Source organism: Truncatella angustata (assembly GCF_020726525.1).
Source record: "Truncatella angustata strain MPI-SDFR-AT-0073 chromosome Unknown BKA67scaffold_1, whole genome shotgun sequence".
In the NCBI taxonomy this organism is placed as follows: domain Eukaryota; kingdom Fungi; phylum Ascomycota; class Sordariomycetes; order Amphisphaeriales; family Sporocadaceae; genus Truncatella; species Truncatella angustata.
Window position 1 is genome coordinate 208,254 of NW_025763381.1, and position 10,163 is coordinate 218,416.

Below are 10,163 nucleotides of genomic sequence, written 5' to 3' on the forward strand. Positions count from 1 at the left end.
CTAGTGATTAGGTATCGGATTATTCCAGCTGAACAGATCTTTGGGATCCCAACGATTCTTCAATGCCACAAGCCGTTTAAGCTTGCGACTGGAGTACCAAGCAGCAGGGCCCTCATCTCCATGGGCATAGCCGGCATACACGGATAACTCGGGGAACCCACTGGTTTCCTGAAATCTCGTTCGTTCATTGCGGAGAAAGTCGCTGACGGGGGTGTCGAGGCTTCTATTTGTGTACCATCCTTCCATGTTCCTATTAATATGATTCGTCGATCAGTATGTATCCGATGAGAGAGACAACCAAGGTTTTCAATTCGTTTAAAATTTTTTATTTTTTTAAATGGTGAAGGGAATCGACATGGGCCTTTTCACTCACACTTGGATCTTTGCCTCACGATGCGGAAATGCCGTCGCATCATCTGGCAACGCCAATGCGCCACTTGCGGGAAATCGTTGGACAAGCAGGCGTCCCTGGTATGTTGGATACTCAGCATAGAAGTCAACCAGCCTGTTGAAATGTGATGTCCACGCTTGCACATCCGTCTGGTTCAAGGCGAGACTGTAGATGTTGACAACGTTACCCGAGTCACACTGACCGTTGCCGGCCGTCTGGCCAAAGAATTGCGCATCTAGTACACGGTTGGCTGGCACCGTTGTCACATTGGACATGATCGGCTGGATAGCTCGCATGGGCTCGAGGAGGAGTGCAGCTTCTTCTTCTGGTCCGAAGTAGACTGCATTCACAGCGATGACAGGCTATTGATATGAAGTTAGTTTGGTGTGAATCTAGTAGGATGAGGTGTTGTTGGGCTGACTAACAACGCGACCGGGAACGCTTGGGTCCACCAGCACGAAGAATGTGAGTGCCATCTTAGCAGAGAGATTTTTATCGAACGATGACATCAGCTGCCAGACCGAGCCGTTCTGGGGCGCGACATACAGAAAATCGGCATTGGTCACTTGACCTCCATTGGTAGCGGGAAACACTTTGTATTTCGCCGAGATGACGATGCCAAAGTTGAAACCAGCGCCACGGATACCCCAAAACAAATCAGGGTTCTGCTTCTCCGAAGCTTCTACTATATTACCCTTAGCTGTAACAAGGCGGACCGACAAAAGCGAGTCAAGAAGAGGGCCGTGAATGCCCTGCATGATACCCAATCCGCCGTTCAGGGTGGCACCAACTACACCGACACAGTTGGAGGATATCACCGCTGCCGATTACGCTCAGTCAAGCTATGTTTCACCAATACAGGCTTATTCTGAATCAGACAGTAGAGAAATGAGGACTCACGCATCTCTCTGCCAGCATCATGCAACAGATTGATAATCTGAGAGAAGTGCGCAGCACCGCCGACGGTAATGGTGTTGTCGCCGGGGTTAAACTCCACAGCATTGAACCGACCAATATCAATATTCAGACCGCCGTTTAATCGACCTAAGGTCCCCGAGGTTCCATGGCCGCCTGCAGTGGCAAGGAATGGAATGCCATGCTTGGAAGCCAACAAAATCTTTACCAAAGGATGTAAATAAAACTGTTACATCTTAGGGGATCAACCTGTAATCTTACTGCAGTCTGAATGTCTTTCTCCGTGGCGGCTTTGATTACTCCGTTGAAACTGGGCTCTGTGAAGATGTCCCATCTCTTTGTCACTTCTAAGCTCGGAGACGACGAGGCGTTGTAGGGGTAGAAGATGAGGCTCTCGTTCGATACGCGATGCTGAAGGATGGAATAGAACTCGGCGATATGGTTACAAGATCCAGCGACTGAGAACAGGGCAGACGAAAACGCGAGGAGTCTTACACACACCATTTTCTGTGGAACAATGTTTCAGCTTATCTCTAGGGTATCGCTCCCTAGGTTTCACGGGCACATGATTTCTGCTCTATTTATGCTTGATCAAGCCATTGAATCCCGTCTCATTCTCGACTACAGTGAATATCCTATACGAGGTGGATATGGCCAAGCTCCGTTGAGGCTTGGCTGGCTTTCTAGTTGTAATTGATCTTCCGCGGTTAACTGGACTTCGTAGCATACTAAAGCATTCCGGAGCTAATGGAGTTGTCGCATAGGTCACAAAGCCGAGAACAAATAGCTTTTGTGGTTCTTCCTTCTACACTAATCGTGTCCGAAAATAGTTGATTGGCATCCTTGCTGGCTTGGACGCAACCTGCATTGTGAGGACTATTGGTGTCTCCGGACTTCGGACTTCTGCAAGTACGCCACAAGGATCGTATCACATGGCCTTGAATATGCTTCTCGGGGTCATCCTATGGTAAATAGCTACAATGAGGCTGAGACAGCCTTGATTATATCTGCAGGGTCTGATTTGGATCTCATGATCTGTGAAGATAGGTGGATGAACATGTGGCCACGGCGGGAAAGAAACTTTCTACTGCAGTACAAAAGGTCGATCAATGCGCAACAGATGCACGCAGGACTTGGCTGCATCGTTTAAACTATCTTATGACCTCTTATACTCACACATCATGCCTTATACCCGATCGTTTGCCGAATGTCTCGTTGTAGCACTGGGCGGCATCTCTAGCTCGGTTCTACTACAAGGCCAGGCGAATTATACTGCTGCAGTGAAACCATACAATCTGGACATCGCAGTCACGCCTGCTGCTATAGTTTTCCCCGAGACTGCTGCTCAAGTCGCGGGAGTGGTTAAATGTGCTGTCAATGCAGGCATCAAGGTACAACCCCGATGCGGCGGCCACAACTATGGTAACTTTGGTTCCTCGACTGGTGAATTGTCGGTACACCTTGATAAGCTGCGCAGCTTCTCATTCGAGGAAGCGACTGGACGGGCTACAGTGGGTGGCGGTATGCTTCTGGGCGAGCTCAACGAGAATCTGTGGAATGCAGGACAACGATACCTCCCTCACGGCCTGAGTTTCTCCATCGGGGTTGGCGGCCATGCAACAGTTGGAGGAGTAGGTATCACCTCTCGACCTGCTGGTCTCCTGACTGATCATATCGTCGAATCTGAAGTCGTGTTAGCCAATGGGTCGATCGTTCGTGCATCTGAGAAGAAAAATCGTGACTTATTCTTTGCTATACGTGGTGCTGGCGGGTCTTTCGGTGTCGTCACCAAGTTTATCTTTCAGTCTGATCCAGCACCAACCTCGATTATCAACTATTCATTTGCGTGGGTGACGTCTGACGCAGCAACAAGAGCCCGACTGCTGAAAGACTGGCAGAAATGGATTCGAGATGTCCCCATACCCGCTGAGCTATCATCAACCCTCACGATCGCGCCATCCGTGATCCTGGTCGCAGGCGGCTTTTTGGGAACCCTGCAGCAATTCAAGGCGCTGAACCTTACAACCCATTTCCCTCCCCCACAGCAGACCACTGCCGATGTTTACACCAGTTACCGCAACCTGTCCACGGTGTGGAGCAGCCAGATGTTAGAGTCGGGCATCGCTCTCCCTTCTTCCTTCTACGCCAAATCCCTGCTCTTCAACAACGAAACCTTCATCCCGGATACAGCTGTCGACCAGTTTTTCAACTACTTATCCGCCGCGGACACTGGGGCGGACTTCTGGGTCATCAATTTCGAGCTCGGTGGAGGAAAGATCGGCGCCCTCCCTTCCACCGCCACCGCCTTCCCGCACCGCGATGCCGTCTTCGCCATGCTCAACCAGGGCACCACCACAGGCGCGGTGTCGCAAACCCTCGTGAAATTCCTCAACAGACTGAGCAAGATAGTGACCGACAGCCACCCCGGGGCCGCTTACGGAGGCTATGCCGGCTATGTCGATCCCAGAGAGGATAACGACGAGGCGCGGACGAGATACTGGGGCACCAACCTCGCGAGGTTGCGGGCTGTCAAGAAAGTGGTGGATCCAAACGATGTTTTCCATAACCAGCAGAGCGTTCCGCCCGCTGGAAGGAGGCCATAGGCGTTTTTTTTGAGCATATTAGTGGGTTAAATGCTGTCGTTCACGAAGAAATATCGATGAGTTCCCTGGGGTGGCTGTGTTAGAGCAAAAGTTGTCTTGGGTTTTTCTTCTCTTTGTCCCTGGAATTCGCGGTGTAATCAACGATACGCACATGATCACTGGGTACAAAACTTTAGATGATGGGTGTTACAATACCACTGGCAACAAACTGAAGACATGGACGTGTCTTTTTCCAATGGAGACGATTTCAGTAATATCTCTCGATTAAGCCCACAATTTAATTGACTGGCTTCTAAGTTTAATGCTCCCTCTTTGACAGGATGTGTATGCGACGACTAGCGTTCGTGTGTGAGATTACCATTGCAGTAGAAAGAAAGTTCATCCACATCATGACAGGGTTATTCTATCTAGTAGAATAACACTCAATATCAATATGGATAAGTGGTCAAGCTAGAAGTACTAAGCCCAGGTTTGGCTAAGAACTGATTCTTGACCCCAGAAGTCGCATCTTTCCTCGATTCTCTCATCGTAGGAACCCTCTAACTCGGCCATGCCGTCGCGAACCCCCCCTAAGACTCTCAACTCGTATCCATCGGAAACAGGGCTCCAGTCGGGAAAAGTCAAGTTTCGTTTTTGTAGCTGCTCATCCGACAGACCGGGAATTGTAGGCTGCCCGAAATGGGCGAATGCGGCCCAGCTGGCCGAGGTGCGAGAGGCCATGTCGTAATCACTCTGGTCGGCTACTGCCGAGTACACCTTGGCGACGGTGTCGAATACGTAGGGTATGTCGCTGAAGTGGTCCGTCCCGACGAAGCTGCGATTATACAGGGCGTGGCCGTGGCGCAGGACGGAAGTGTTCAGCGAGTAGGCGAAGACGTTGCTGCTCTGCCCGCTGGCGAGCGCTCGAGCCAGCCGCAGCGAGGGGCACGTGAACTGCGCGTCGCGGATCACCTGGGCCGCCCGGTAGAAGTTGGCGTCGATGCCCTCTCTCGGGTAGGGGTGGAAGCCAGCCGCGGGGTACAGGTCGTCGCTCAGCGCCTGCAGGTTTTCCGCGGACAGTCCAGGAAAGAAGGTCTGTACGACGGCGGTGAAGCCTTTGCTGCTGTTCGTCGTCTGGGGCACGAAGAGCGTCCCATCTTCTTCGTTCCAGCCCACGAGGATGTCCACGTTCTTGCGGAAGCGCCCTTCGCGGAGAAGTGCCGAGGGTGACGCAGGGATGAATGGCGATGGTGCGGTGGGCCGCCAGGTGCCGATGCCACCAAGAGGGGAGAAGGTGTTTGCGTACGCCACGGCGGCCCCCGTCAACGTCTCCAAGGGTAGGGAGCGCAAGCAGGAGAGCGCCACTGAGGTTTGGTTCCCGGTCTTTGCAGTGCAGTTGAGACTTGCAGCCAAGTTTGCTGTGTTGACATCTGAAAGACCAGCGTTGAGCAGCAATCCAGCGGACGTGGGCCCAGACATCAGCACAGCTCGTCGGAAAAGGGGTTCGGCTGTGCCTCCAAATGCTGTCAGCTGTAGCTGGACATTGGTCCAACCGACATTCTGTCCGAAGATGGTTACCTTGCCTTTGTCACCCCCGAAGGCACCGATGTTTTGCTGAACCCATTGGAGGCCGAGATATTGATCCAGAAGGCCCGAATTGATGTTATTTTCGGCTCTGATCTCGTTGGATGACGCAAAACCAAATACGCCCACCCGATAACTACTGCAGGTCAACTTCTGTCACGGTTGGGCTTGATCACCGACTTTGCATACTTGATAGCAACATAGATGACTGGCAGCCCTTTCTTTGCAGTCTCTCGCACAAGCCCGGTGGCGTCGTATGCAATCTCGTCGTAGATCGATCCGAAGTTGTACCCCGATCCGAAAAGATAGACCATAACCGGGAGCTTATCGTCAGCATGTGTACCCAGGGGACGGGTCACACGGACAGTGAGACAATCCTCAGAGATTTCGGTTACGTTGCCGTAGATGCCAAAGAACTGGGGCAGTGGGTTCCCCAGGACTTGTGGGCAAGCTGCACCTGCTTTGGTGGCGTTAACAACGGAGCCAGAGGGATAAAAAAACGGCCGCGGGTGCTTGAAGCGATTTACACCACTCGTGTCCTGGCCGAACCGGATGTTCTGAAAGGACTCTGTGTCACTATTAACGCTACCACGATACAAAATATGATGTCGGGTATCATGGACGACAGGACCCGTGATGTTCCGGCATTCCCCTGCAAATGCCGCTCCGGCAAGCCAGAGGGTGGCGGTGAGAGTCTTGAATTGCATATCGTTGTTGTACGGGGAGTTGTGGGGTGCGGAAATTGTTGCGCAAAGGCATCACACTCAGGACCTCTCTATAGGCCAGCTTGCTCTGAGTTAGCCGCAACCATTTCAAGTCGGATTGAACACATTTAACAACCACTCAAATAGGTTTTTTTGTTTGTTACTCATGCTGCAAGGTTATCTCGAATTTCCTAGGCAGTGACGGAGTTCAAAGCCAAAGTCCGACAATATACAATGTCCGGCGCTGTAAGCTAGTAAGAATTGTCGAAACTCCATGCAGCTACATGGTGATTGGGCTTCGGCGATGCATGAATTTGCCCCACATTGTATAGAGGAAGCTTGGCCCACTTTCGACGACATGCATCTTGGTCCATAGTCTACAGTAGATGTCCTTCAAAGCCGGAACCGGTGGATTATAGTAGGTCTCATGCGCAGGAGAGACACTGCAAGATATTGTCAATCAATCAATCCTGAGAACCGAAACCACCAGACGTTTTTCATCACGACGAAACGATGCCATGATACTCAGGCCTCCCCAAGTATCGGCCATCTGGGAGGTTCCGATGGCGAATTGCTTGTGTGAAAATTCAAACCCAGCAACGCTATCACGCACACACCATACACAGCGAAAATACTTCTTGATATTGCGGCACTCGAAGTGTTGTCCTGGTGGATAATTTTCTTCAAAATAGAAGTTCGCCGCCTGCGCCGTGAGTTCTACTGCTATGCCACGATAGATCCACCTTCTTCTGCGCAACATGTGTCTTAGATAGTGACGGCCACCAACCTCTACCTCCCCAAGTTTCTGATGTGCATTTCCAGTTTAGAGCGGTAATGGCTTGCTAGGTTGTTGACCCACACAAAGTTATCTAGCGCATGCAGCGAAGTTTGGTATGTAGTGTCAATCACCTGTTGCTCGTCCGCGTCCAATTCGTCTTTCCAGAGTTCTCTATGCGTGACCATTCTCGCTGCACAAAAATATATTACTTGGGGCATGAAGGTGTGCGCCCTGAAGTAGCCCAGTGTTTCGTGCTCTTTTGCCAAGCGGGCGATTTCTTGTGCGGCGAAGACTCCGCGCCGATGGAACTGCCGCACCGCGGCTCTGCTCCCTGGAATAGCGACCAGAGGATCCATGATATGGCTTAAGAAGATGATAGAGGTCTGTGCGACAAGGTACGAGAAAATGACGAGCGAGTTCGAGACCAAGCTGAGGTTCGGATGATTTGCTTCGAGAGATGCAATACGGCGGGTCAGCATGTCATATACCCATTCGTGTCGTTCATAAAATTCTGTGGGTGGACTGCCCAAGAAGACTTCCATGGTGGCTACCTGCTTATGTGCCATGGCTCGCCCAGCAATAGTCACCAGAATGGCGCATTCGGCTAGTGGAGAGTAGGTCCTCAGCTCATTGTCTACAATGGCCTCAGCCAGACAGCATTCCGGTTTGATGATTCCGCTTTCAAAGTCACTTTCAGGACATGGCAGACGAGTGCATACCTACAATGATATATGAGATTGGACAATTCAATGAATTTTCGGCAGACTTGTGCTTTGGAGATTGAAGGATATTGAATTACGTACTGTTTCTTCACTGAGCGTTGTTGGCGCACCCTCACCAACACTAGCGAAACGATCGAGACAATAGGCTACCCAGAACGCTCTTCGCTTCTCTTCCATCTCTATTATCTGATCTTTTTCATCTGGGAAGGTCCAGGTTCCCGGGCTGTCGACTTCGTAGAGCTTCAGTAGTTGTATCAGGCGGAAAACGCGGCCCGCACTCAACCAACCTCGGCGATAGTTTACTTTAGCGAACTCGTAGTAAGTAATAAGAATCCAGGCCTGAACGCACTCGACTCGGCTGTGCTCAGTTTCGACGGCCTTTAAATCCAGATCTTCTAGCATAGCCTTCGTTTTGGTGTATAAATTGTCTGCTATGCCTGCAAACTGGCTCGAGCAGGCTGCCGCCGTGGTCCATATGGCGTGTTGCAGACAACGCTGATACCCATCCAAGGTTTTGTCGGTTCCGCTGATCCAGCGGAGCGTCCTTACCTGACTGAGGATAGGAACGACGGCATGAAAACGATCAAAACAAAGCTGCGTTCTGGAACACAAAATTAGACATGAACTATTCACAAAGTAAGCTTTGCTAGCTGCCCGGGTCTAATAACCCCTAAACTAAGCTGCCTAGCTCCACACGACGAAGCTAGGCATCAAAGAAGAGCGAATAGAAAATATGATTAGCCTCACAGATCCGCGCTTACGAGTTTGTCTGCGTCTATGGGAGCGATCGGTGGCAATGGAGAAACTGCAGACAAAACTGAGAATGAGAGTGATAGTGTTGCAGGTAGATTTTGATGCGTTGTTGCGAGAACATTGCTGTTAATAAGCTGAGTGGAAGACGATGGTTCATGGCCTGGGGACGAATACGGTAATAGCGGCGGCGTCGGTAGCAGAGGGATACGTAACTGACAACCACTTTCGGTCTCGGATAAGTACTCTGGTCGTGGGTATCGCAGGAGACGACCGTTCTCTTCCGAACTCGTGTCTTCAGTCAATGCTGTGTATCCCAGAGTTAGCAGAACCAAGCGCGGCCATGATTAATCGAGACGAGAAACATGGCGCAAACAGTAGCGCCAGCAAACTAGAGAGGGGACTCACGATCGGTGATTTCATTGAAGTCAAAGTCGTGAGAGTCATTCGGGGTTGTGGACTGCGATTCTGCAAGCTGCCGCTCAAGCAAAGCTACATGGATAGAAGTAAGCACATCAGTCAGCATCAGGTCGGGGAGGGAAGACATGCCGACGCGGTTGCGCAGTGTCTCAACAGTATCTTGTACAGTTTTGGTAGAGCTGTTACGTGATGCGCGCTTCTCAAAAACTCTACACGAGATGCCAGAATTGGCGCAAGCACTGCATTGAGGACGTTTCCTGTCGCACCGAAGCTTCTTTTTTCGGCATTCTTAGCGCACTATTAGCGATGCTATGATATCACCTGTTGATCAGGGTCTAGGGCAGCGAGGTACCTTCACAGGCGTAGCCAGGTTGCTGCCGTGGTTCTGTGCGTCCAGACATTGCTTTGATGCTACGTTTGTCGGTGGAAGAAGTGAAAGAGTTGGAGAGGAGGATGGCCGAGGGCAACACAGAGCTAACGTTAAATCAACAGAGTGGCAGTAAGCTTCTGTGTCTGTGTCTTGAACTCGTGAGTCGTGAGGTCGACGCAGCACTGGAAGCGAGGGCCGAAGGATTACTGCTGTCGGAACAATTAGTATTGACTCTACGTTGCGGACAACTGAAAAATATAAAAAGTAAAAATAAATCCATCGGCTATGTTGCGCGTCAAAATTGTACATGTTTTTGTTCTATATCAATGGAGGCTGATTGGCATTAGATGTGTGTGGTCCTTGTTTGCGGATACAAGTAGGTAATGAACGCTATTAACTTACAAGTGCGCCTGTAACGGCAATTCTCTGAAGATGCCGTCAGTGGAGCGGCCCGTGAGGTAGTTGATCAGTGGTATGACTGTGATCATTCTTAAGTGGCTGGGCAGGTTACACTAAGCTTTGCTAACCACAAACCCCATGCCGTGCAACCGCTGAGTTCCGATATTAAACCTGTGAGGCTGTAGCTGGTGGCAATCGGTGGCTTGTGGCGTCATCCGTCGATAGGGAATAAGTCACATGTGACGACGAGCACATAAATAGATAAGTACTATGCATGAACGAAGTGGACCGAAGGAACCGCGAGACATAGGCCGCTGTGCTACATCCCTTGTCACGGAAGTCGCTTGATACGTTGTATAGCTTCAGGCTATCGAATAAAACATATTGCATTGCGGTGTCCAACTTGAACTCCTCGCCCCACCGGCATAGCGGCAAAGTCCTAGCTTAAATGGGGTGGCTCAGTAGTACTTACAGATTCGTACAGCAGAATCAAACTTTAATCCATCCATCTACGATGCATAGCTGGGAGCGGGGTGCTCAACAGGTCG

At 50.7% G+C, this 10,163-nt stretch overlaps 4 protein-coding genes across 4 annotated transcripts; 1 reads left to right on the plus strand and 3 right to left on the minus strand.

The window, feature by feature from the left end:
- BKA67DRAFT_511347 (FAD binding domain protein) lies at positions 1 to 1,810 on the minus strand (the record flags this gene model as incomplete). Its single annotated transcript, XM_046097396.1, has 5 exons — positions 1 to 250; positions 374 to 753; positions 820 to 1,211; positions 1,292 to 1,508; positions 1,556 to 1,810. 5 exons carry the CDS (start codon positions 1,808 to 1,810, stop codon positions 1 to 3), a joined length of 1,494 nt encoding a protein of 497 aa, XP_045963061.1.
- A 677-nt stretch (positions 1,811 to 2,487) lies between these two features.
- BKA67DRAFT_511428 (uncharacterized protein) lies at positions 2,488 to 3,909 on the plus strand (the record flags this gene model as incomplete). Its single annotated transcript, XM_046097403.1, has 1 exon — positions 2,488 to 3,909. The coding sequence occupies one exon, from the start codon at positions 2,488 to 2,490 to the stop codon at positions 3,907 to 3,909; it is 1,422 nt and encodes a 473-aa protein (XP_045963062.1).
- A 248-nt stretch (positions 3,910 to 4,157) lies between these two features.
- Positions 4,158 to 6,221, minus strand: BKA67DRAFT_615251 (carboxylesterase family protein). Its single transcript, XM_046105430.1, has 2 exons — positions 5,662 to 6,221; positions 4,158 to 5,608 (listed from the first exon to the last, which is right to left on the minus strand). Exons 1-2 carry the CDS (start codon positions 6,177 to 6,179, stop codon positions 4,369 to 4,371), a joined length of 1,758 nt encoding a protein of 585 aa, XP_045963063.1. The 5' UTR covers positions 6,180 to 6,221; the 3' UTR covers positions 4,158 to 4,368.
- Positions 6,222 to 6,750: 529 nt separating this feature from the next.
- Positions 6,751 to 9,374, minus strand: BKA67DRAFT_2007 (uncharacterized protein). Its single transcript, XM_046095414.1, has 5 exons — positions 9,199 to 9,374; positions 8,835 to 9,134; positions 8,424 to 8,733; positions 7,758 to 8,277; positions 6,751 to 7,673 (listed from the first exon to the last, which is right to left on the minus strand). The coding sequence occupies exons 1-5, from the start codon at positions 9,245 to 9,247 to the stop codon at positions 6,966 to 6,968; spliced, it is 1,887 nt and encodes a 628-aa protein (XP_045963064.1). The 5' UTR covers positions 9,248 to 9,374; the 3' UTR covers positions 6,751 to 6,965.
- Positions 9,375 to 10,163: the final 789 nt, after the last annotated feature.

Bases quoted from the DNA above. Each gene is read 5' to 3' on its own strand.
- BKA67DRAFT_615251 (XM_046105430.1), bottom strand. From the start codon at position 6,179: ATGCAATTCAAGACTCTCACCGCCACCCTCTGGCTTGCCGGAGCGGCA. The intron at 5,609-5,661 runs GTATGCAAAGTC...GACCTGCAGTAG, and splicing joins GTCATCTATGTTGCTATCAA to TTATCGGGTGGGCGTATTTG.
- BKA67DRAFT_2007 (XM_046095414.1), bottom strand. From the start codon at position 9,247: ATGTCTGGACGCACAGAACCACGGCAGCAACCTGGCTACGCCTGTGAA. The intron at 8,734-8,834 runs GTGAGTCCCCTC...TGGGATACACAG, and splicing joins CTTCAATGAAATCACCGATC to CATTGACTGAAGACACGAGT. The intron at 7,674-7,757 runs GTACGTAATTCA...ATATCATTGTAG, and splicing joins CAACGCTCAGTGAAGAAACA to GTATGCACTCGTCTGCCATG.